At 41.7% G+C, this 26,389-nt stretch overlaps 2 protein-coding genes and 1 long non-coding RNA gene across 7 annotated transcripts in view; 2 read left to right on the top strand and 1 right to left on the bottom strand.

Annotated features, from left to right (window-relative positions):
• Positions 1–258: 258 nt before the first annotated feature.
• LOC118318726 lies at positions 259–2,377 on the top strand. The gene is made up of 2 exons (XR_004795794.2): positions 259–1,056; positions 1,158–2,377. It is a non-coding gene; the product is annotated as an uncharacterized LOC118318726 (long non-coding RNA).
• Positions 2,378–7,803: 5,426 nt separating this feature from the next.
• Positions 7,804–10,557, bottom strand: s1pr4 (sphingosine-1-phosphate receptor 4). Of its 2 annotated transcripts, none has more exons than XM_035646680.1 (2): positions 10,407–10,557; positions 7,804–9,693 (listed from the first exon to the last, which is right to left on the bottom strand). In XM_035646680.1, the coding sequence occupies exon 2, from the start codon at positions 9,543–9,545 to the stop codon at positions 8,301–8,303; it is 1,245 nt and encodes a 414-aa protein (XP_035502573.1). In that variant the 5' UTR covers positions 9,546–9,693; positions 10,407–10,557; the 3' UTR covers positions 7,804–8,300. The 2 variants fall into 2 exon arrangements, with proteins under 2 accessions (XP_035502573.1, XP_035502574.1); XM_035646681.2 differs by having other exon boundaries at positions 10,360–10,435.
• Positions 10,558–14,065: 3,508 nt separating this feature from the next.
• The window catches only part of LOC118317738 (unconventional myosin-IXa), a 54,051-nt gene continuing 41,727 nt past the window's right edge, over positions 14,066–26,389 (top strand). For 2 of the 4 annotated variants that reach the window (XM_035646678.2, XM_035646679.2), the window contains exon 1: positions 14,066–14,556. The gene's annotated coding sequence lies outside the window, so the exon portion shown is untranslated. The remainder of the gene's footprint in view (positions 14,557–26,389) is intronic. The other 2 variants (XM_035646673.2, XM_035646672.2) reach the window with 1 other exon arrangement.

Here is a 26,389-nt window from a genome sequence, read left to right as displayed (position 1 = left end):
GCCACGTAAGCAGAGTATTGTTTCCACCTCTGCCTGTGTCTGTCTGTGTGATGGATTTTCACCAAATGAAGTGGAAATATTACTGTTGGATCAAAGGTCAAAGTCAACAAAAACATGGTCCAAACAACTCATTTCCAAGATATCTCAGTGAATATTTTTATATATATATATATATATATATATATATATATATATATATATATATATATATATATATATATATATATATATATATATATATTAAGGCTAGAGAGACAATCTGGCAGCGGTAACAAAAAGGGCATCATGAGTTAAGAGTCCATTTACCCCAAATGAGATTGTTTCTGTGTTGGTTACTGTTTTTACACTGCATGTTGCTACTCTTTTTTTGTTGGAGTAAAAGGTGCCCAGCAGCCTTCAGCCCACATTGTCAAATGATGTCTGGGCTGTGTCCTCCCGTGCCTACTGAACTGGTATCAGTGTTTAACCTGAAAACTGGCTCAGTTCAGCAGGAACAGGAGTGGAGCCCTTGTACTAGCAATCTCTGTCACGTGCCACCTCACCAGCTCACAGCGAGCGAGACAGCGAGACAGCGAGACAGCCGAGCCCAGATTTGACATTTCGGCTGCCGTGTTCAATTGACCACACCCAGAGCAGCGTGGGATGTTGGCTTCCAGCCACTGGCCGTGTTGAAAGTCAAACGCCGACCCCTTGCAACCTGTCAGACGACAGCAGTGAACCTCGAAGTGTATGCAAAGCGGAGCAGCTCGAGCCTGATCGCTGCCCCTGTCTTTGATCAAATATGAATGTTTCATAAGCAGATTTACCATTTTTTGGTGTTATAGCGAGGCCCTGACGTCCCGAGCCGCTGAATACTGTTACATACTGATGCGGTCGATCTTGTTGTTCTGCTCAGCCTTCATGTTTATTTTAGCATTCCTCCATGGACAAAGGCTGCAAACACGTCTCCTGCTCTCTCACGCTCGTGTCTCTCTCTCTCTGACTCCTTCTCTCTCTCTTTTTTTTTTGTCTGTCTGTGCTGTCAAAGGCCGGACCGAGACTGGAGTTCATTGTGAGGTAATCCCAGTGAAATGTGCCTGTGTAATTGATGTCACCCAGTAGTCTCCATTATCAGTGATTGGGAATATGTGCAATGCTGCTTCCTCCCCTCTCTCCAGATAATTTGCAGCCACCATGGGAAAAGTGCTTCATCCTGAAGATATTCATACCCACAGGACAATGGAGGCTCGTTAGCAAACGTGATGAATCTGCTCTTACTCAGCGACTCTGCTGATCCTGGTTGGCACCTTAAAAATTATTTTTCTGTCTCGAGATTACCCACACAATAGTTAGAAAGTTGTTTTTTCATCGTGTCAGTGGTGTGATATTGTCTTCGGGGCATTGTTCAGCCAGGTGCTACAAGTGAGCAATGAGTTGTGTAAGCATTTAATCTAACCGAATACAGGGGACAATGTTGCGTGAACTTCATTATTCTAAATGTCAGCAAGTTTCTAACTATTATCCATCATTAGGAGCATAATTTATTTTCATGTTACAGGTGCAAGCGATGTTTCATTTAATTACTAATCTAGCCAGGATTTAATTGAATAAAGTTTGAATGAGTCTGATAAAGAATTCTAGCTTTGTTTTTGTTCAGTATCATAAAATGACATGATTTAATCCCCTGGGAGGCAGACATGTTGCACCAGGAAAGACACAAGTGGGAGACATTACAGGTAATTAAAAATGTGACAAGACCCCTGTTGTTCTCAGAAATTATGAAAAGATGGGTTCAATAGCACAGGATTGAAATATTGTCATGTCTTTAATAGTCAACACTGTTGAGGAGACCTGTGTCACAATTAATTGTTCCTTTGATAATGAAATGCTGTTAAATGAGTTTACTGTTTAAAACAGTTGTATGTGGGGGTAAAAGCCCTTAAAACTAGACTTTTTGGAGTTTAACAAATGTTGACATTGGGTGATACATAGTTTTTCATTTTTCATTTCATTTCATAATAATTTATTTCGCCCATTTCAGTGTTACCCAAAACTATTTTACAAAACCAAACAATACATCTATATACAGTACATGTTCCATGAACGAAAAAGGAGCAGGAAGAAGAATCTGAATTTTCACGGTGGAAAATAAACTTTACAGACAATGCAACTGACTAGTTAACTGAATAGGATTAAGATTTATTTATTTTTAAATAGAAAAATATATAATTTTAAAATAACGTTTCCTGGGTAAGTTGGAACTTAGTGTAACTTATTGTCAGAATTGAACAAATGAATTTGAGTAAACTGCAAAAGGTCAAAAGTTTAAATTTGGGTTGTTATATCCAGCTGCAGGCTGCTGTTTCATACAATGAAGTCAATAAAATGACAATACACAGACTCTGGTTTTCATGAAAACACACCAACACATCCACCAAACAGAGGCGGGCACCCAGGCCAAAGCCTCCAGTTCTCCTCTTAGTCTCCATAGCGATGTCAATATCCCTTTCATCTTCAGGCCTCAAAGGCTGACCAGATTTCATGATGTGGCTGCTTTATTGAGCCTGATCTGCTTTTGTTGCCCCCTCTGCCATTCAATCAGCATCCGCGCAGTTCTGGCCCATGGCTGTGAGCTTGCCTGCGTAATTTGGTTTAGAGCTGAGCAGGAACATCTGTTCTACAAAGCTTCAGCTCCATCCGTTCCTCAGACCTCATGGAAAAATACCGAGGCCGGCGGTGAAGCCTCTGCGGCAAACACAGGCCCTCAATAACCTGCGAGTCACGACCTTGGACCCAAAACCTCTACAAAAATAATCTCAGCAGTGACAGAAGACGAGTGACAACTCTTTGAAATGCAGGGTTCGAATGTTTAAAAATGTGCCTTATTGACTTCATATGCACAGTAGGGGGTTTTAAACATGGAGACAGTACTATTTCATTCAGTCAGCCCACTCACATGGAACAGATTTATGATGGGAGATGGGAAGATAGTAAATATTCTTCATGTTCTAAAAGTTTTACATAAACTGAAACACACACACACACAGACACACACAGCATTTAGCATTTAGCTTAGAGCATCTCAGTCCAGCCTCACGGAGCTGCTAGCATCGTCCCCCGCAGAGCCCCTCTTCAAGAAACCCTGCTTCTTCACTTTGGAAACGTTTGAAAACGAAAAGGCGAATCATCACCCTTGGAAGATCTTTTGCGACACAATGATTTAAGTGGTCACGTTGCTCAGCCAAAGCACAGCAAGACAGAGAGAGGGGATTAAGAAAAGAGAGAAAACATACAGCACATTCCCAAGGTTGAGAGCTAAGTCACTGCAGATGGCCGACATCCATCCCTCAGGAGAAAGCTTGTGTTGTCTCTGATAATCGTCAGGAATTAATTCATTTATTCATGTTTTTCCGAATGGGCAATAACAGAATTTATGTTGACGGTGTGTCTGCCTCCATTATTTTTATATCTCATAAACCATGGCCTGTTCCTTTCTATCTGCTGTCCCATTATCTGGAATCTGATAAAGAGGAAACAGCTGGGCCCAGAGATGGTGTAGATTTTAGGGGGCCAGCCTCACAGCCCCACATGTACCCACATTGGCATTGGAGCAAATGTCTCCAGAACAGGCTCATTTTTGTTCCTCTCAGCTATTGTTCTGGTAAGATACAAAGAAAAAAAAGCACAAAATGCAGATGACGTGCAATGCTTTCTCCTTTAATAATGAATAATAACCCAGACAGAATTCAACTTGCCCTGTTCTTTTTTTTCATTTTTCCAGTGAGTATCAGGTTACAGTCATGTTTGACAAAATAAAACCATACAATTTAAACAGATACTACTACTACTACTACTACTACTAATAATAATAATAATAATAATAATAATAATAATAAACCTTATTTTCATAGAAATAGCAGCTCAAATTGCTTTATAATTGAGAATGCACAAGTGCTTCACCTGAGGATAGAATGTAATCGCTAAAAGCTAAAGTGAAGAGATACGTTTTTAATATTGAATGACTTCACTTCTCTGGTATTTGCAGGTAGGGTGCGCCATAGCTTTGGGAGGTAATTCACAAAGGCTACATCCCTGATTTTTCTTTCAACTGCGGCTGGGAACCTCCAATAAACCATGCAGCAGATGATTGCCATGTTCTGGAAGGCAAATATGTTATGATTAGTGAAAGGGCTAAACTCATAGTCCCATAGTGAATTTGCTGTACCATACAGGGCGGGTCCACATTGCAGGTGTGCAAAGGGATCCAGAAGGTTTTCAGCGAGCCCAGTGAGGATTGCGACTGAGGAGCTGGCTGAGCGGGAAAGATGATATCAGGCTCAAACTACACTTTTTTCAAAGTCGTCATCAGTGCTTCCTCTAGATATGTAGCCTGCTAGAAAACTTCAACTCACAGTCTGAGAGAACAACTAACTTTTGGTCAAATGTTTATGAGAACGAGAGCTGAGACCTTGTTTTCATCAGAGGTCAGTGCTGTGGTTTGTTCTAAAGCCTGACTGAAATTCCCCCAGGATATCTGATATGTGTTTATCCACAACTATAAAGACAAACAAAACTTTAAACAGAGAACATAAATACTAACTAACATCCAATGAAAGATTTCCTCAGCCAGGTGCAGGTGGGTCTTGTATGCAAATATTTGATTTGTTCTTGTGGACATGTAGTGAGTACACCCTTCCAGTTCTTTTTGTTCTCCATGTTGACAAGAGCATGGAAAATGTCCAACACACTGATTGATTGGGTATAACTGCAACCACTGCCAGTGATGGCTGTTTGCTCAGCCATCACTGATGTCTGAATGTAGAATGGGGACACCGTAAGGATAGCCATGTGAAAGTAGTATTCCATTGGGGAGGTCTTACCAGGGAGCAAGGCTGTTTTAAATAGAGAAGGAGTTGCCGGATGTGGCCATTGGATGGAATCGTCCTCTGTGTGAATGAGAAAGACCAGATAGCGACTGACTGCCCCAACTCACACCTGGTGGTTAGTGCCTATGATGTTGTAGCACTTTTACTCTACATCCATCGATGTGTTCAGCTGCATAAATACATGCACACTCAAAATACATACAGTATAACGACCAGTGGACATTCTGTTAGGTTGTCCACAGATTATCAGTAATTCCTCTAGATATTTTGACTTATGAGAAATTAGGTTTTGGCCTCTGCCCTGAAAGAGCAAGTTACTAACTTTTATAACCACCACTCAAGTCTACAGGGGGAGTGTTTGATACTCACAAGGTTTGGCATTTTCACCACAATGAAGCAAATCAAATGTTGTCATTATTTTTAACTGATTGGAATGATGGAGACAAATAAAATAAAAATGAGATTCCGTTTTTATTGTTTAATAAAAATAATCAGATTTTCCATTTAATAAGCAAAATTCAACAGTTTAGGATAAAAAATCTCCCACATCCATGAAGTTTTTAAGATTTCCTCCTGTTTCCAGGCTTTTATGTTGCATTGAATACTTGTAGCACACGTGTCATTGGGTTGCCGCAGTGCTGATGGCAACGTATTTCACTCTCTGCACCTCACCCGTTGCCTTCCCCTTCCCTCAGACAGTACATCATTAACTGTCTGCTGAACACCTGGAGGCAAAACCAGCGAGGTAATTATTGAGGGCACAGCCACGTCTGCACGCAACCATCATTAACCCAGCGTACCTCATTTAGAGCAGAGAAAAGACCTTGTTGTTGTAAGGGGAGAAGGAGAGAGAGAGCAACGTGGATCTGTGATCCGCCACTGACATGTCAAATATCATACAACACATGTCTCTGAGCCTTGAGCTAATAAAGCCTGGAATTTGCTGTTTTCATCAGGCACCGGACCTGGAGATGTGCCAGGGCCAAGGATGAGGGAGGCTTATCCCCTACTCTTAACCGTAAAGGTGCAGGAATTCATGCGAAGGGAAACTTGCGCGCACACACACACACACACACACACACAAACAACTACTTGTTTGTTCCCCAGCCACTAAAAAACAGGAAAAGATTTTGAGGTGAGCCAGCCCCAGAAAACCTTTAGAAAACTCATAAACGACTGCAGAGACCAGTTTTGTGTGTGTGTGTGTGTGTGTGTGTGTGTGGGGGCGGCTGCTGCTTCAGGTTAAAGTATGAAAGCAAAGTTCTTCGTTTCTCACCTCAACGCCCCATTTCCTTCTCCCAGTCACCACTGACGAGCCCGTGCAGCTCACGCGTGTCATGAACAGGAATGCCAATGTGACAAACTGCCAAGATAGAGGAACATCGCAAAAGTCATTATTGATAAGCAAGTGAATTGTTTTTTCGAGTCAAGATGATTTTGCAATTCCCAAATTTGTTTGGGGCATGATATCGGGTTTGTTACGAAGACTCATTTTGTGTTATATGATACGGGCTTTTTTAAAAATCTCTCCCTAAAATGAAGAGGTGATAAAAATTGCAATACACTAGCTGCGGTAAATACAGTAAATACCCATGAGACCTCCAGGGGAAGCTAATGGACATATAAGAGAGGATGAAGCTTCAGTATTCTGGTTCTCAGGGACCGTGTTCATGCTTTTAGAACAATATTCTTCCCACTGTGTCTAAAGCAAAGGATTAAGGATAGTCTTGCCATCGCTCGAACTTGCTTAATCTCTTTTACTGTGAGCATGGGATTTGAACATGACTCATTCACACACACTCTTATCTGGGCATCAAATCTGTCAACTGTAATTTTTAATAATCATTAATTTCACCCATATGCATCAATTATGATCATATCACAAGCATCACTCATTGTCAGAATGACTCGAGTACACGTTCGTTCCACAGATGTGAGAAATAAAACAAAGGAGGATTTTAATGGTTGCTCATGTAAAAGCAAACAGACTGGTGAGTTCTTCTTGGTCAAATTACTCAATCAGCTTCTTATCCTCAGTTAAATGGTGCTAAATTAACACAAATGTGAATTTTCAGAAAATATTTTACATATGCGATTTCCGTTTTTTTTTGCCTGTGATTTTATTGCTGGTCTGATGGGCGGGTTTAGGTGGAAAAAGGTGATGTCATGCACTTCTTCGCACCAATCAACATTTGAATCTGAACGTGGTGACGGTTGGTGGGTTGTTTGTTCACGCTATCAGGCTGTCAGTCAAATCTGATCACACCACCCTGCAGGATTCTTAAAAAGCTTCATAAATAACAAAACAGATCATTACTAAATAAAGCCTAATAGATTATAACTATGGATGCTTTTCTTCTTAGTTTGTTGGCTATTTAGTCACTAATATTTAATGTCATAGAGAAATACTTCAGGTTCTTTAAAGTGTAAGTGTGAATGGTGTGAGAACTGGGCCACTGCCTCAGAGTCAGCATAGATACTTAAGAAAGTAAAGCAAGAACTCAATTCTGAAAGCAGGAAATTTCAAATTCTCAATCTTTAAATAGCATATAGTATTGAGTTCTCGCAGCAGGCATCACTGCATCTTGTAGATGAGCTATCACAGTGACTGTTTCATGAAATGCATAGTGAAACTGCCAGAGATGAACACTTTGCATACTCTGCCTTTGCAGAATATTTTGTCTTAGCAGTGACTGAAATAAATAATTATAATGTGGTGGAATATGTGGAATATGTGGAATATGTATATATATATTCCATATATTATCTCAATATGGTAAATTATGAAGTATTTGTATTTGAGGTTACTGCTATATTTTTCAGTTTTGGGATATTTTAAAGGATCTGAATCATCTGATCTGATCCCGGTAAGGCTCCAGTGACATGTCTCCCTCCAGAGGGAAGCTAAGGTACTATACTTAATGAAAACTCCATTCACTCATAAATAAAGCACATTTATTCATATATTCATCACTTACATGTATACAGTGAAACATCAGGCTCAATATAAAATGTTGAAATACAATGCAATACACATATATACATATTTCCCCCTTTGCACATTATACATTTTCATGTTAACTATTGATATATATCATGTAAATAATCCTTTTAATCCTGCGATAAAATAGATGAAAATATCTACACATAAATCTTGGTATAAAATTGTTTAAAAATAGAAGAAAATCAGAAGAATACCATAAATGTGTCAAATGCATAGAGAAAATAAATGTCTTGAGATGCAAAAAAATCCTGCTTTTTGTCATACTATTGCAAACCTAAAGCTAAATTCATATTTTATTGAGTTTTCAGTTCATAACACCACAGCAAGTACCTGTTGGCCGAGCAGTGAACATTCAAACCAAAACCAAAAAGGAAACGATCTGTGTCAGCGCACACAGGCCTTGTTTGCTTGGGAGGGGAGCACATTGTGGTTTAACCACTTGAAACTGACAGGCAGCTGGTGGTGGAGCTCAGTCTGTATTTTTTGGGTGCCCTGCGAGGCTTGCTTGGTGTTGACGGCGGAGAGGCCACGCTCAGATTTCTGACCTTGTTAAAGCTGTTCCTCAGACTGTCCCGCCTGCTCCCAGAGGTGCTGCTCGTCTCCTTGGATGTGAATGTGTCCGGGTGACAGAGGCCAGCCTTCAGGCAGCAGCAGCACAGCAGCTCAGCAATCGCCTTCCTCATCTCGCTGCTGCCCAGGGCGTAGATGATAGGGTTCAGGCCAGAGTTCAGTACAGCCAGGGAGATGAAATAGTCAGCACTGGACAGCAGTGCACATTGACGGGAGGCACAGAAGAAATCCACCAGTAGCAGCAGGAAGAGAGGCCCCCAGCAGAGCATAAAGACCCCGACGATGCTGATCACTGTTTTAAGCAGAGCTAAGGAGCGATTGCGACTGCGATGGGGGCCCACCTGTGCACTCTTGTGCACATGGCAGTAGATGGCACCATAGAGCACACCGATTGCCAGGAGGATAAAGAAGAAGATGAAGAGAGAGAAAAAGATGTAGCTCTTGGAATAGAGTGGGAGGAGGGTGGAGCATTTGTCCAGGCTGCACACACAGTTCCAGCCAAGCAAGGGGAGGAAGCCAATCACTAGTGCCAAAACCCAGCAGAGTGCCACCAAGCCGTAGATCCTACAGTAGGTCCTCCTGGCTGACTTTTGGGGCAGTGGCTTAATCATCGTTGTGTAACGCTCCACAGCTATCAGGAGCAAACTAAATATGGATGCTGCCAGGGCCACAAACAGCATCCCTTCCCTGAAGAGCCACAGAGCAGGAGTGAGGCGGAATGTCTGGCTGCCGGACATACAGATGTTGACCAGGTAGGCAGCACCTGTGAGGAGATCACTGAGTGTGATGTTGGCAATGCAGACGTAAACCCAGCGCCGGCTGTGGCGGATGCGAGACACGACGGCCACCAGCACCAGGAGATTCTCCAGGATGATGAAAACACTGAAGAAGAGGAAGAGGGCCATGGGGACACTGATGTGGTTTGGGTTGTTCGAGATGGTCCTGTTCTGCAGGCGGCCCGTGTGGTTGTAATGCAGCAGAATCACATGGCTGAGCCCACTGGCTGCGGTGGTGGCGTCTGATATGGTGCTGTTGGTGGGGTAACTGGGTGAGTGGTACAGGTGGGGGCAGGAGGAGGGGGAGGTGAGGGAGGAGATGACACTCATGGCAATGGCTGGGATGGTCAAGATCAAGGCCGCTGGTGGTGAACCCGAGCTGGTGCGAGCTGCGAGGGAATTAGTGTGACACTCCTGCGATCAAGCAGGCTATCATCACACTCTAACCACTGGAGCTCTACCTGTGCCCAACACACACCTGAATGAGACAAGGGAAATGAGAATAAGGAACCGTTTTATAGAAATAAGAAAAAAATTACAATGGCATCTATATGAAAATCAAAAGGTATCTAATAACATATCCCTTTCTCTTATAGCTGCACTGTGTGCATCATCATTACGGCACTTCCATCAATTTAAAAGGCATAATTTAAACGCCTCCCTCATGTGCTAGTTGTGGTTAACACAGAATGAGTGCACTGCTGGGGGCATTTAAATCACCACATGGAGGAAATGCACACATGACAAGAACACGGGGGAAATGGTTTCTTAAAATTCCAAGGCAGTAATGTTGACTGAATTACTGCACTATGATAAATAATTGCAAAAATAGCAAATATGCATGTTGTTTGTGTGTCTTCTTTTTCTCCTCAAACCCTCTTCAGTGAAATCAGTCTAAATCAATTAATGAAAAAAAGGGTTAAGAAATATGATATAAAGCTTTTTCCCAAGGTATATTGATTTTTAAACAAAAACTGCTCTAAGGCTGAAGAAATACATTAATTTTCCCACATGATGCACTGCATTTAATATTACAGGTGTTAAGTGGAAATTCTGAAATCTGTTCAAAATTGAATATTATCATTCTATATATTTTTTAATCTAATTCTGTTATTCTATTGTCAATACAATTCCAGGTAATTACCAAAAGCTGTAAAGTGAAGTGAATGCTGTGATGTGAAGAGTACTCACTCTGGCTGCTGGTAGTGATGCTGAGTGTTAGAAGATGTCAGCAGACTTGGAGCTAAATGCAGAATTTTGCAGCACATTTTTGAAGGGGAAGTAAGCCAGAAAAGGTAGTGACACACCCAAAACACACACACACACACACACACACTCACATACACACACACACACACACACACACACACACACACACACACACACACACACACACAGACACACACACAGATTGCCATCGCTGTGTTCCATCACCTTGTAGAAAGAAAATGCCATTTTGAGAATATCACAGTTCTCATACAAATTTATAATTTCACAGTCAGAGGTCAAATGTTGTTTGATGATGATTTACTAGTTATTCCACTAATTCTTATCTTATTCTAATTGAAAAATAAAACAATTTTCAGTCTTACATTTTTTTAGTGCACCAAGATCATCATGTTTCCTCAGGAAATCATGCAGACTACAGCACATTAAATGATATTTCTCAAGCTGCCCTATGATAACTCATACGGGAAAAGCTCTTTCAAAACACATGCCACACTAAGCCAGTTGTAAATGTTTTGTAAAAATAACATGGCTCAATATTTTTAAGGATATGTTGCAAGGATCTCACTTGTACTAACGAGACCATGGCACTATAGGCAAGGCTGTATTGCAAAAGCCTCCAATCAGAATTTATTTTTTTTCTCAATATTTCTCAGTATGTACAAGAGAAAAACAGGAACTCCCAATCAGATTGAAGGTGCCCCTCCCTGCAATGAGGGTTTCACTTGTCACACAGCTGTGGTTGGGGGTTTGGGTATAGGCAGGACACAACACAGGACATTAGCACTTTGCTTTTAGCAATGAAAAGTTCTCTCTAAATGAAATTTATTAAATATTATTATTACATCATACTCCGTGCTCTTATTTTAACTATGCATGGCACACTTGACTTGAACCATGCGCTGGCAGACCCTAACCACACGCCATAGAACAGGCAGTATTTCTAAATTTCCCCGAAAGAATGGAAACCTACATTGTGTGATTGTAATGAGGCGCAACATTCATGGGCCTCCCCCATGAAACCAAAGTAACTAATTTCTAACACAACTTCTCCTTTTGATTCTTGAGATATGCATGCATCATAACCCATGGAGTAAACATTTTGATTCAGGTTGGATGCTGGCCTATCAAAATCTAATTAGATGATGGTGAGGCTGGTTTTGCAAATTAGAAGGGGGGAAATACACAATAAAAATTAAAGCCACAAGCATGACAAGTCAGTTGTTACCATGGAGCGACATAGTACAGAACTTTCATGATTTTTGGATTCTGCATGAAGGAGCAGAATGTTCTCTTGTGTGAATGGATCATGTACATGTAGGTGGTGGACAGTGATTCTACTTTCTAAAATGGTAATGCATTGTAAATGGAGAACAAGATGTTACATTTCCACTGGAGTGACAACTGACAGGGAAGAAAAAGACAAAGACACTACTGAGTAACAAGTAACATTTTTAAAGAAAATTCGCAGGAAGTCTAAATTTCAGACTTCCTGTTGGATTTATGTGAAGGACCCAAGAGGCTGTTTTAAGGCTTGGCCTGATGCTTACCAAATTTCATAAATCTAGGTGTAGTGTACAGTGAGATGGATTTAGTTAAAATGTGCAGGGGGCGCTACCGAGGCATGTTGTTACACATGGGCCAAATCCATTGCATTGCACATTTTAGACCTTCTGATGTGTCAGCTAAATTTGGTAAGTTTTCAAGCATGCCAGGCCCCTCAAAAACAGGACTCTCATCAAATGTGTGAAATTTGGTTAATATCTGAATGCGTGGAGTCTAGTTACTGTAGCTAGCCTGCTACAAGGAGTAAAGACATTGACTGGAAAAATTAACACAAGCACTGTTTGGTTCTCGGGCCCTGAAAATACACAGCAAGCTCCTGCAACATGAGGTGTCAACAACACCCATAACTGTTGCCAACGCCCTTACTCTGAAAAAATTACTTCAAACAGATCTATGAACACAAAGTGCGTACGTTAAACCACAAGTGTGGGTGTTTCTGAGTGACGAGGAGAACCTGTAGGCTTTTTTACAGTAGTGGCTTTTTAACAAGATCGTGCAAGGTGCCTCAAATTAGTCCAGTGAAATAACTGTTTGTACAGTGACCCAATTTCTCTCAACACTATATTTTTCATTTGCATGCAAACTCCACTGATTAAATCCCCAGCACACCAGGTGGGATTTGAACCTTACGCCCATGAAAATGCATGAGGGGGTATGGAGATTAGATGAAACAAAAAAGAGGAAATTACTTGAAACTGAGCTACAAAAAACAAAGGGTGGACAAACATGTGCCATCTGCATGTTTCCATTTCAACCAAAGCTTCCAACAACTGATTAGCTCTCCTTTAAAGAAAAAAAGAAAGTGACCTATGCCACCACCCCTCTAACATTGCCTTATAAAGTTGCTATGGCTTACATTATTTCCTAACAAATATGACAAATATCATTACTGTGTAATTAAGGGATAAATCGGGCAGTTTAAATGGACTGTGTGAAAGTGTGATTGTAATGGTGGACAATGAGGCTGAGAGGATACTTGTCACAATATAGAACTCTTTATTATGGTGACACCATCTGGCCAAATTGTGCAAAACATATAGTGTTTGGTATTTTGATGGCAGCGTTACAGCCATTTCCAAGTCAAGGAGAAATCATGTAGCATCACAGTGAAGCTGCTGGAAGATGTTAAAAAGTTCACTGACATCATGAAATTTCACAAAATTGTTTTTACCTTTAGAAAATCATTGTAAATTGTAATTATTTCAGCTATGGCTATCGGACATATTTTGATGCAACTTTAGTCTCTTTTTTAAATGTAGAATGAATGTATACCATTAGCAGAAATCACACTGATTTGAATATTTATTATTGAAAATCACAAGATAATTAAATATCACCAACCATGCTATAAACAAGACTAAAACCACAGGTATTTCCTGAATTGGGTTAGTGTAGAAAAACTGGATTTACGAAAGGCTGAACCACATTATACTTCTAATGATGCCCCTCGGGCCAGGAAGAAACAAAAGCACAAAAGCACAAATACAGAGTAAAGTAATAGTAAAAAATAAATAAAAAACCTACAACATGTAGGCCTTCCAGTTAATGGCCCTCGTGTCAGGAAGAAACAAAAAGCAGTGGTGAAAAATCAGCAGAAAATGTATTATTGAAAAATAAATTGCTGTATCATCCATTGAGTAAAAGTAAGAAACACATGACCAGAGATGTTAAATAAATGTTGTGAAGTAGAAAGTACAATATATATGTATTCAAAGATAAAGTAGCACCAAATACAAAAAAACTCAAGTCAAGCACAAGAGTACATTTACATTCCACCACTAGTCAAAATGGCGGATGTCACGATGTGTACATGTAACCGCCATGGAACTCTGCCAGTAGTTGTTGCTACTGGCAACAGAATGTTCAATCAAATCCGTGTGCATCACCTGAGCTGTCGTATTTCCTCTTCCGGTCCCAGGTGACAGATTTGTGTCAGGGTGTTTTTTTGGCGCCTCCCTTGTAGTACCGCCGCTGTGACCCTGCAGGGGGCGCTCATCTGTAACAATTGCCCCCTCGAAGCAACAGGGCGCCGTCGTTGTATAGAATCTGGCTTGTGCTTCTTCCCCCCCCCTCAACTTTTTTTCTTTTTTTCCGCCGCTCGCTCGCACTGCTGCTGATATTCAGACCCAGAGAAAGGAAGTACGGACATGCTAGCCGGTTAGCCGCTCTGAGAGCAACACAGTCCGACAGGAGAGACTGTCGGGTCGAGCCGTCTCTTCTTCTTCTTCTTCTTCTTTTAATAATTAGCAGACACTGCTCTTCTATTTGATACACGCGCGAACGTAGACTGCGGTTTTATGTCTCCTTTTGTTTTCAAACCGTCAAACTGACTCGACCCTGAGCTTTGTCTGTTTTTGTGCCTTCGGCGTCGTTCGCCTGCTTTGATACAAGGTTTCATCAAAGGAGGAAAACACACACACACACACACACACCGACCGAAGAAAAGGCTGTGACGCGATTACCACTGATTTCTTCCCCATTTCGGTCTGAATCGCGGGGAATGCGTCCGAGGATTACGACGAGACAATGAGACAACCCGCCGGGAAAGGTACGTGGACGTGCCCCGAGCACCTCGCTTGTTCTCCGTTAAGAGGGAAAGTTGGCGATGTGACGCGGCTCGTCGCCGCCGCCGACGGGTCCGTGTTTGTCTCTGTGAAGGCGCCGCGGTCGCCGAGTGTCTGCGCCTCGACGGCCTCCGATCGAAGCAGCGTTGTTTGGTTCCGTTCGAAGACAAACGCGGTCCGACGGGGGAACAAGTCCCACCGCTCCCGTCCGACTGCAGCGGCGCGTCGTCGACCTGTCCGGGCAGAAGCCGCTCGGCAGCAGGCCGTAGTGGCGATGAGAATGTGGACCGACTTGTTGCAGTGGCCTGGCGCAGCGGACTGTGGAGAAACACATAGAAAGTTGTCCATTGAAGTCCCCAGTGTATCATGATTACCTCTTATCATGGGCCCCGTTGTACAGATGTGTTGATTCAGTACTGTCAGTGTGCTATAGGAAAAGCTCATATTCTTTGACTGTAATTCTAAAATATAATTGTCCTTTTCCCCCAGACTTAACAGCTGCTTTGCAAACAACTGTCAACTTTCTGAACTTTTTGTGTGTGTCTGTCTGTCTGTCTGTGTGTCTGGCTGAGTAATATCAGACTTCCTCTACCTCCTTTTCCTGTAATTGCACAGCAATAATTATCGCCCACCAACCTGGTGTAGGGTTGTTTTGATGTAGAACTTTAAACTATACCTACTACTACTTCTAAATCTCGACCTTTTTCTAATTTGATCACGATTTAGTATGTATATTCCTGTGTCGATTGCTATTACGACACGGCAAACGTATTCAGAATCCCGTGTGAAATAATCACAGTGATGTCAAAATCCTTCCTCCACTGGCTGCACCTTAACAAAGTCATCGCCACACAAGCTGCAGGGCCAAGCTCCTGCTACATGACTAATGTCTGGGTGGTGGAAACAAGCAATCATACGTTAACATCACACACATGCACTTCACTTGGAAGTTCCTCCACCTCTCTGTTTCCCCCCTCTTTCAATTTCTGTGATTTACAGTGAATGCAGTTGTGTCCTTGCATTGGCCTGACTAGCGAATGATTTCATCGCGCCGCAATAATATATTGACACTGTCATCTGACACACTGGCAATTCTGTCCGTCTGCCACATGTTCCATGTGATCCAGGCCTTCAGGGGTAGACGCTGTCAGGCTATAGAGTGAGAGATTATGAATATCAGCCACTGAATGGTTTAGGGATGTATAGGAAATATGTTGGCTGTTGTTGTTACCGGGTGACTCTGCACTACAGGGGTGGGTGGGGCATCGACGTGTAGTGGGCTGGAATCATTTTCAATTAAGTTCCATTATTTTTTTGAGCTGCTTACTGTTTTTCATTGGGTTCAGATTTTCACCTCTGCCAAGGTTATGTGTTCTCTCGTATTTGTTTGTTGGGACAGTTAATCTGTGAATTATGAAGCTGCCGCGTTCATTGTCCATTGAGTCTATCATTCATTTGAATTCATTGTAGTTTTTACAATATATTTGACCTTGCATGTTTATTATGAATATCTTTAGTTAAATAGATGATGATAAGAGATGGCAATAGAGCATCATTAAGTATAACTGTTGAAGCACTGTATTTAATGTAATGTAATCAATGATTGTTGATAATTTATATGAAAAAGTCGTAATCTTCATCTTCAGTCGTAATGAGTAAAGAGAGTGACAAAGGAGGCGTGTGGAGCTGTTGTGGCTGCATTTGCGTGCAGCATCTGTAAGCTTGGCTGTGTGGGGCCTGCCAATGACACTGGGCTGTGGATCAAGCATCAGCATATTCAATACGATCAAGTTCCCCAGCTGTCATATTCAAAATCGAATTAACATCCCAATCCCTCAGAGAAAGCTTAAAAGTCGAAATCTCCATATATTAAATGGCTTCCTGTCGCACAGTTTCAATCATACTAACTACTAAGGAATTTAAAGGGGAGGAGCCAGCAGGTGACTCATAACAGATGATATTCAGATATGAATAAATAATACTAGAAACTTGTATGAATGGCATTCAAACTGGCTGTAATATTAAGCAAAATGTGTTGGTGGTTTCTTCTCCCCCTCGAAAAGACCTGTTCCGATAATACCTCCAAATGATTGCAAACAGAAAACAGCTCAGATTATGTTGCGACACAGTCCATTTTACCCCATAGTTCCCTGAAGTGCTTATAAACACTCATGCAGTGCACAGACAGGCTCATTGCCATGTTGAAAGAAAAGGGCCATATGGCCCCTTGCTAATGGTTTGTACTCTGCAGGGCCCACTGCAGAGCTGACGGGTTGAGGACGAGTAGGGGGATGGGGAAGGAAGCACAATTACATCTTCAGCTCAGCCTTGGGTGGTGATTGGTTGGTATACACATCTTGGTGGATGCATTTGTGTGAAACTACAGATGAAAAGATAATTGCCTCAATCAGAGCTGTGCCAGTATTTTCTCAGAGGAGAGATTCAAGGGTTTCCTCAGACCAGCTTCATTGTGTTTATTTTCAGCCACTAAACATTACCTCACGTTTCATTATAATCCTCGCAGATAGCACAATACATCGTTTAGTGTTAACAGAAGTATTAAATATATTGTTTATATCTTATATTAAGTCTTAATTAAGCTAAACTCTTTTTTCCTTTCATTTGCACAAAGGTGTTTTAATAAATTTATGTCCGTTGCCATTTTGGAACATCAACCTGAACCACATTAGAGGAACTGCTGTTGTTTCCCTAATATGGTGCTTGTAGGGCAAGCTGTCCCTCAGCAGTGACACCATGATCGTAGCCAGCAAGATGGTTTATGAAATTGTAAAAAAAATTGCTGTCAGCTCTTTTTAGTGTTTATGTCAACTTATGTATTTTCAGGGTTGAATTTTGTTGAGGTTTTCTAAATTTATGTGGAAAAAAAATTGGTTTCTCAAAACAGTTTGACAGATTTTGATGAGGTAATTTAGGTCAAATTGTTGTATGTAAAATCTCGCGTTTCAAATGATTACGAAATCACAAAAGCATTTGCAAAACTTCCCTATTGTATTTCATCTGTTCGTTTTCTTTAAAGCCTGGAGATGTTGAGGTTGTGACCCTGTTCATGTGAGTCCAGTGCTCTTGGGTTACCCAGTGTGACAAAACAAAGACAGAGAGGAAAACAGGTTGAGTTATGGTTGGCTCCGGCAGCACAGTCCCTTAGCTGCATGTGTTCCCTCTGTGCAGCTGGTGAACTGGGCTGAGATGATGTAGGTTACCTGTGGAATGATGCAGACACCTGCAGTCCCGCGGCCCTGAAGAACAGCTTCCCCAGAGCTTTTTCCCGACACGAACTGGGTCCGGGCATTTTCCCGAGTTTGCCTTTTGACATATGACGAAGGCAGCAGGAGATTGTCCGAGTCAGATGTCATCATGACAATAAATCTGCTGTGGAAAGCAGTGTTTTTGTTTACAGTCATGAACACGCCCACTCACTCTTGACATTTTCTGGAATTTTTACTTGGGAAAAAAAGTTCCGGAAAATGAGCAACATTTGTGAACATTTGCATTCTCACATGCAGCCTCTCTCGAAAATTTAAAGGAAAATGCCCAGTGCATGTCTGAAATCCGGTAATGTCAGATGAACCAGCTAGATCAACTATCTGAATGCAAACACAATGTATTTCTCATTAATTAACTAAATATGTTTTCTTCAAGTGGAGGACAAACTTAAATTAATTCAACAGCTCGTTGTTTCATGTCAAAGTAAAAGAGAAAGAATCCATTGCAGAAGACACATTTTTTTTCACTATGCTACATTACTATTTAAAAAATGCGGTCCTGTAAATGTTGACCAAGTGTTGAGGTTGTTTGCTGTTACATGAGTAAATGGCTCATTGCCAATGGCCAAGCCCAAAAAAAGTCAGGCATGTAGAGCCTTGTGCTTCTTTTTACCTGTGGGCTCATCAGGGAAATGTCTGCATCAGTCTGATATTTACACTGCGGCTCAAGAACACCAGGATGGGCTGGGCTAGCTGTCGGTCTGCCTTTTGTTATCCTGTGGGCTGGTTTGGGTGATAGTAATCTAATTTCAGCACAGCAGAATCTCTCAGCTATTGAAGAGCTTGTGGGTAAAAACTGCACATTTCTCATCCATGTAACCTATTGAGTGTGTAAAGCAAGCTGGATAGGTGTGTGAACACAGACGAAGGCATGAATGGAAAGGAGGTCAGAGAGGAGAAATGGGACACCAGTGAGTGTGCATATGAGTGCGCTTTTTGTTTACATGCAGTGGGTCACTTCGTAGTCCAATAATGTGACAGGAATGCTTCAGGGTTTGCCTTTCTGTGGTGAAAGATGGAGAGAGAAAAAAGTAACCTTGCATTCTGCAGAAAGCTGCTAAATGAGCTTTGCCGGGTGGATTTGCAATGACCTGTATTTTGTAGAGAATGGACCAGATGGAGAGAGTCTGTGTTACTATGAAGAGAGGCAATGAGAGGGAGAGTGGTGGGGTTTAGAAGTCATCGATTCCACAAACTCCTTGGTAACTCTGTGTGGTGAGCAGAATTTATGGGCTTTATAAATAGATCCAGCCGTAATGATGGGGTTTAAGTGAAGAAAAGGCCGTCCCACTGTTATAGGATGGCCTACTTACAGTGCATTTGTTTGTTGGACCTTAGTCTTTACTCAGCCATCATTGCAATGTCCAAACACGCCGAGTCAAGATGATTTGGATCAAAGCTTGATTGGGATAATTATGATTATACCAAACCTGCCTGTTTAGATTCTGATTGTAAGCACAGTTATAAGCCAAGCAAAGCTTTGACCAAAATATACAACCAAAGAATTTTCCACAGTGAAATGAAAAGTGGTCTGTTGACGTCATGAAAGACAAATGTTCACTCACTTTCAGGCAGCTAAAGCACACTGATTTCATGTTTTTCGGCCTTTAGGGTAAAATCTACATGTTACATCTGTATTTTTACTCCTTGTTTTGGGAAGTAACCCTCTGCAGTGTTTACGTCATCTGGCTGTCATCACATTCAAATGTGTGGGCCGAAGTGTAAAGTGAGAGATGCCAACAATTGCCCAGTTTTACCAGATGTACTACATGCATCTCAGCAGCCCTGATTTTCAAAAGGATCACAGCTTTTTGACTCTTAAACCGTTTGTGTTGAAAGAACAGTTGTTGTTTTTTTACATGAAATGGCTTGAGTTACTCTACATTAGTGATGTTGCTGCTTGGGTGTTAACTCCGGCAGTGACACCGGTGGTTGGAGATCTCCATGTGAGAACCAACCTCACAGCCAAAAATGTCCACAGACATCTTTTTTTTCATGTTTCATCTGTTTGATTCTACTGCTTGACTAGTTGATGGCCATGGTGAGTGCTATAACCTCCCCCTCCATCCTCTCTGTGGTCACTGATCCTGTCCCTGGGCTCTGGATTATGGGCAGAGAGAAGACACACCCTGAGGCTCTGTTTGCTGTTGCTCTGTGCCATGGCTCAGCTGTGAGGGTGACAAAACTGCATGATGAAGTAGAGCTCTTCAGGGCCAGACAGATGCACTATTGTTGACTTTATCTATCATTATTATTTAACCAAACGTCCGGCATAATGACTATCCCTGTCAGATTCTCTTACAGTGGTAGGAAACATGGTTTAGCCCTGACCACTGAGGAAATGGTCAGGAACTGGCCATAAGAACATTTTGCAGCCTGTCTGTTGGCTACGTTTGACTTGCTTGTACTCTTGCGATATTTAAAACTCTGCATCTAACAAGCAGATTTGAAAGAACCCTCATCCTGTGTGCTTTGATTTATACACTATAGTTTAAACCAGAGATGTTCCTCAATCCCCTTGTTTAATTGACTGTGAATTCCTAAAATGGCAAAAGGTGTTGATGTCATATTATCGAAGCTTTGCAGTAGTCCAGTGCTGTCTGAAGAAGCATCAACTCCTGCTTTTATGACAGAGATGAATTTGCTCATAGCATGATGATTATTTAATGATTAGTGAAATTACAGTTATAGCTATGCTCTGGGTGTACTTATTCAAACACCCTTCATTTACATATCACATACATACAGAGGAGATGCAAACACTGAAGCAAAAACGGGGAAGTCACTATAAAGAGAATTTAACATTATCCCATGCAATACTATTCTCCACATTTTAAAGGCATCAGAATATTGACACAAATGGGACAAGTCTACGGAAATGGACTTCGGTGCAGAGTCCTTACTCACTGCTTTTGAAAGGGTGTGAGGAAAAAATGAATAATGCCAGTCGGGCAAGGTGGTTGAGTTGGCAAACCATTCCCAATGCATCTGCCAGGGCAGATGCAAGCCAGTGTGTAACAGAGAACACTGGATGGCACAGTGTTGGACTATTGAAATCAATCTTCATCGCTCCATTTGAAGAACATGATGCTTGTTTTGTAATTAATTGTAGGTGTATATTGAGGGCAGTTTAGTTAGTCAGTTAGTTAGTTATTCCCAAAAAAATCTAAAATACATTTAAACTTGAGAGAAAAATTGAAGTTCATACACCTGCATACAAACACAAAACAAAGTATTGTGTTTACATGTAAACATAGTTATTAACGTCATCCAAACTTTTATGATTTGCCACAAATTACTGACAAATCTGGGTTGTCCTTGATATACGTTTCCAGTCCAAATTGATCGATAAAAAAACTAACATGTTCCACACTGTGTTCAGGGCTGAGCTCTGTGTGTGGACTGTAGCTCAGTCTCATCACTGGATGCCTGAAAGGCTGTGGAGGGTGACAAGAGAAGTGAAATATCAAAGCACAGCACAGCACAGACGCGGGAGGCACACATGGGGAGAGAGGTGGAAAGAAAGAGACGAGCTGAGGGTAAAAGGAAAGAGATGGAGCAAGAACAGTAGATCTTGGCTCTGTGCTCGCCGTCGGCTCAGCTCTCCGCTGCTCTCTGTTTGTTTTTACTCTATTTTTATCGAGCAGTCTGACTCCAGTCAGTCAGTGACTCCATATGCAAGTTACATTTCATCTGGCAGAAATCATTCAGGATCAGGGGGCATCATGTGATCTGTACAGGATAAAAGAAAGGTTTTTTTGTATGGTATTAATATGACATTGCCCATCGTTTGTTTTGTTCTTTTCTCCTCTTACTGTACAGCCCACTTTAAAACAACGTAGATGGGTAGATTGAGAAAAAGGTGGTCCGAGATCTAGATGAACAAATTATACTAAGATGCTTATCATCCACACATTTGTGTGTGAATTTACCAGCACTGTGCTAGCTGCCCTACATGCTGCATAATCTACTGTATGTTAGATTATCCTTTTTTTCTTCACACATCTGTCATTACAAGCTTTTTATAGTTAACCCCCCTGCTGCTGTTTGTCCTGTTTTTAAGTTCAATCTGAGGACACAGCATGTATGAAATATAAAAGAGTAATAACAGTTTCTCAGTTGGTAGAACATGGTAAGCCACCCACAAAAAAACTTGGTCATACTCATAGTAGAAAAACAGAGGTATTTAGTCTGTGTAAGATAGTTTAAATCTTAGTTTTGTCCTGCTACCTGTGTTGTATGTCCAGCAGCAGGATTTTTAAGCTCAAGATGTTTTGAATTGCAACCAGCTGCCTGGACTTTTAACATTTTTTTGTCGGGAACAAAGAAAAAGTATGTGGCTGGGGTAAGACATTTTAAGTAAGTATGAACTTGGTGCAGTGCACAGACTATTCTGGTGCTACAATGGAGTCATGTGTTTGGGGAAGTGTTTGTGGAGTAGGGTAGTCCACATGAGTGAGTGTGTACAATAATCCCCTCTGTCTGCCTCCTTCCCCTGGCTTCCTTTTTCTCCTTCCTGATTTCTGCCTGCAGCTGCCCCACATGTCCAGATGGTGTACTGTATGTTGGTTTGTGTGTGTTTGTTTGTTCATGTAGTTTATCTCACCGAACGGGAAGGAAGTGTTTCCTAAACTGGAGACCATCCTTTAACCATCTTGATTTAAAAAGTGTTGCATATACAGTGAATGGACGCAACGTGAATGTCTGCTCAATGCAACCCAGTACAGTAACCGATGCCCCACAGAGAATTCAACCATTGTATGATATGCCAGAACCTACTTTTGCAGCAGCTCTGAAGAAGTTAAACAATAGCTGCCAATTTAAATGCAAAATAATCAAACATAGCTTGTTTGCCATATTATAATCCAGTCGTAAGCTCTAATGACTAAAACTACTTTATTTAATGGGGCTGTTTCTTTAACAGGCACAGTTCAGGCAGGGCTGCAAATAATCATTTTTAACAACAATTCATCTTCATCATCGGAGTAGTAGATCAACCATTCAGTCTGTAAGATGGGAGAATATTGTGAATAGTCTCCCTTATCCTGCTTATTTGTCAGACCAAAACTCCAAAACCCAACAATACTTAGTCTATACTATCAAAATACACTAAAGGTAAATTGATGACTTGACAAATCCTTCCTGGCAATATTGTTCCCTGTTATTGCTGGCTATTGTAAAAAAAAAAAGAAGAAAAAAAAATGCTGCGGATTAAATTATTATACAAGTAACAGTTTCTCTGAAACAATCTGACCAAGGATTGAAGAGTTTTATTAATATATATGTTATTGGAGCATTATATTATATCATTTGGTCCACCCCATAAATATCTCATATACCAAGGCTGAACATACCAGCCTCCTGCATGTTGTTCATTACAATGTATTTGTTCAACACTGGTCTAAACTAGTCTATTAATCCAACATGGTCGAGATGACTGGTCCGGAAAACTCTCCGGAATCCACTGTCACCACCAACCAGTGAGGAATCCCAAAACAACCAATCAGACTGAGCAGAGACTTCTGGGTTGCATTAAGTCAGACACACTATGGGCTCACTGGCCTGGTGTATTTCATGCGGACGCTGCTGCTCTGAATCTAGAGTTTCAGCTCATCACACTGATTAAAAACATACATTTTTCTGCACCCCCTTGGTGGCCATGCACAGTCTTATTCCGGCGTTAACTTCTAGATGAAAGAAGCTTGGGATTTGAATCTGTGCAAGGCAGAAGTTCAGGGTTGGGATGCCATTTGGGGAGAATTTGCATGTCCCGTTTTTGCATGTTTGCATCACTTTGCTGTGTTGCAGCACTCTGCAACAGATAGAGATGTGATGATATACAAAGCATTCATAATCATTTATGGTTCATTCACATCTCTTTTGTTGGCGTTCCTGCTTTGCTGTGCCCTCTGGTCTGACTGTGTGACTGTGTGTTTTAGTAAAATGACATTGTGCAAATCAAAAACACCACTACATCGTTTTTTTTTTTCCAGTAAGCAGACTTCCCTCATGTCTTAGCTTCTCCTCTACTCAGTGTGTCTTGGCATCTGGACTGTGTTAAAGCAGCAGTGACAAATGTTGGGCAGGGCGGAGCAGGGGGTGGGGGGTGACCAGCAGGGGGTTGAGGAGAGACATTGGAGGGTAGCATTGGGGGAGAGTCTGTGAAAGACAGTGGTATGACAGGAGAAATGGAGGGAAAGGGCCACGGTTAAGGAAGCAGTTAAAAGCAGTGTTAAAAGCAGAGGCAGACGGGGGGTGGTGAGACACGGGGGAGTAGTGTAAGGCCGTACCCAGGCCTCAATGATTACTGACCTGCAGTCAAATGTACATGAAGTAGGAGTTCATAAAGCTGCGGCTGAGCCAATGTCGGTTTGCCTCAAGCAACGGCAGAGCAGCCTAGCACGCGGGCGCCTCACAGGAGGTATACAGCCACGATTTCATGTTGATTTTAAATGTCTGTTGTCCCATGTGTTTGTAGCCAGCCCCGGCTGTTGAGGTTTACCCGGCCCGCTTGACTTTGAATGATCTGCGTGTGATTTGGGGTCACACATACCTCCAGGGGATGTCAAACGAGCAGCTATTTGCATCTTGTTTGTCAATACGCGAGTCAGACACATGATATTGGGAGTGGTGGATCAATGCAGTGCAATCAGATGACTGTGGTGTAATTGATTCCCACTGTCCCTCACAGTTTTGGTAATTTGTTGTGACTGATAGCTGGCTAGCTTTAGTGTAGTTTTTGGTTAGACAAAACTTAGCAGTCACAGTTAGGGCTGTGCTATATGACCATAATCTCTATATATTACCTATAGCCAGATATAGGTAATATCATATCATATGCTGATACGGATTCATATCACAATTTAGCAAATGTTCTGTAAATTAAATTCATGAATAACGGTCACATAAGTCGCAACAGCAGAAATGATCTCCTTCCGCCTTTTTTTGCTCTTTTATTTTCCATTTCCAGCAGGTTATTTGTAGCAGAGAAGAGGATTTTGACCATGAGCTTGGGCTCCATATTAAATAGAGTAATATCAACAAGTCAAAGACTGGATCCCTGTGACTCCTCCTTTATTCTCTTTTTAGATGGAGGCAGCAGATGCTCCTCAGCTCTGGTTTTATTGTTTGTGGTTGGCCAGCCTGGGAGCTGACTTAAAGACGTGGGGGAGGAGATGAGCTTTTAGTGCCCTTTTTTTCTCCCTTTCTTCTTTTTTCCTTCACTTTCTCCTCCACAGTTCTCTATCTGCGTTTGTCTCATTGAGCCCAGTTGGTGTGTGCTGGATGAGTTAATTCCCCGATTGAGGTTTTGGTCCCTGTAAACAAAAGCCTGCATCTTTCAATAGGCCACATGGCTCTAGTGGGGGGGGCTCTGATCCTTTCACACCCGTTTTGGGTGCATCTGCACTTCCTTTAGGGACTCAGCCCTGAGGCTGATTTACCACCACTCTGCAGCAACAGGAACAATCTCCCTCTCACACAAGTCCTGAGTGCATTTATGAATACCTAAGACATACACACCCAACACATGCATGTGCTGGAAGCCACAGGGGGATACACACCAACAGACAAACACACACACATGCGCACAGACACACACACACACACACACACACACACACACACACACAAACACACACACACACACACACACACACACACACACACACACACACACACACACACACACACACACACACACACACACACACACACACACACACAGTGAATCTGTACTTCCCTCTCCTCTGCCTTATTGTGCCCAGAGGACAATGTAGCCTGCTTTGGCAAAGAGCCAGCCCCTCTCATCTCCATTAGGTCATGCAGAGAGAGTTGTAGTGGTGATGATACTTCAGTGGCTGCAGCTCCACTCTCCTCAGGGAGAGAAGTGGAGCTGCAGCTACAGATTTGCAGCCATGCCCACAGATGTACCCCAGAGAGGGCGACCTAGGTATTTTTGAAAAGTTTAAAATTTAGCTTAATAAACTAAATGATTACATCTAACTTGAAAACAGATGTTCAAATGGTTAAACTCCACAGCCGCACAAAGCCTGTGGCTGGTCCATCATCACAAGCACATGTTGGAACAACTGTAGTCTTAGATTTGAATGACTCGTTTAAAAAAAAAAAAAAAAAGAAACCGCTTCATCAAAGTTCTGTACTGGACTACATAGGACACAATGATTGTGAATATTTTTCCAGACATGTGGAAAACATTACATCTAACGTTGAGGCTACTTAAAGAAAACGATTGCTGGTTACATTTGCACTGAAGTCCTTTTTGTGTTGGTACTACATTTCCCAATTACCTGTGTGTATGCTTACACCTAACATGCTCACTAGTGAGTCAGATTGAGATAAGTCTCATTTACAACATTCATGATGGGGTGTGTAGCCTCGCATTTACTCATCTATCGTCAGATCCACCACGGAACAGTTCGTCAGTTCCTGGGTGGATCCCTCAGAACAAACAGTAAAGAGAATCCAGTTGTATTTTTCAGTCATGGTTATATTTTAAATTTCATTTAAAGTG

The sequence above is a fragment of the Scophthalmus maximus genome, chromosome 13, assembly GCF_022379125.1.
Source record: "Scophthalmus maximus strain ysfricsl-2021 chromosome 13, ASM2237912v1, whole genome shotgun sequence".
NCBI lineage: Eukaryota > Metazoa > Chordata > Actinopteri > Pleuronectiformes > Scophthalmidae > Scophthalmus > Scophthalmus maximus.
The sequence above is the reverse complement of the archived record's forward strand: the minus strand, read 5'-3'. Positions and strand labels throughout refer to the sequence as shown.

Excerpts from the sequence above, each read along its gene's own strand:
- s1pr4 (XM_035646680.1), bottom strand. The coding sequence starts at position 9,545 with ATGAGTGTCATCTCCTCCCTCACCTCCCCCTCCTCCTGCCCCCACCTG.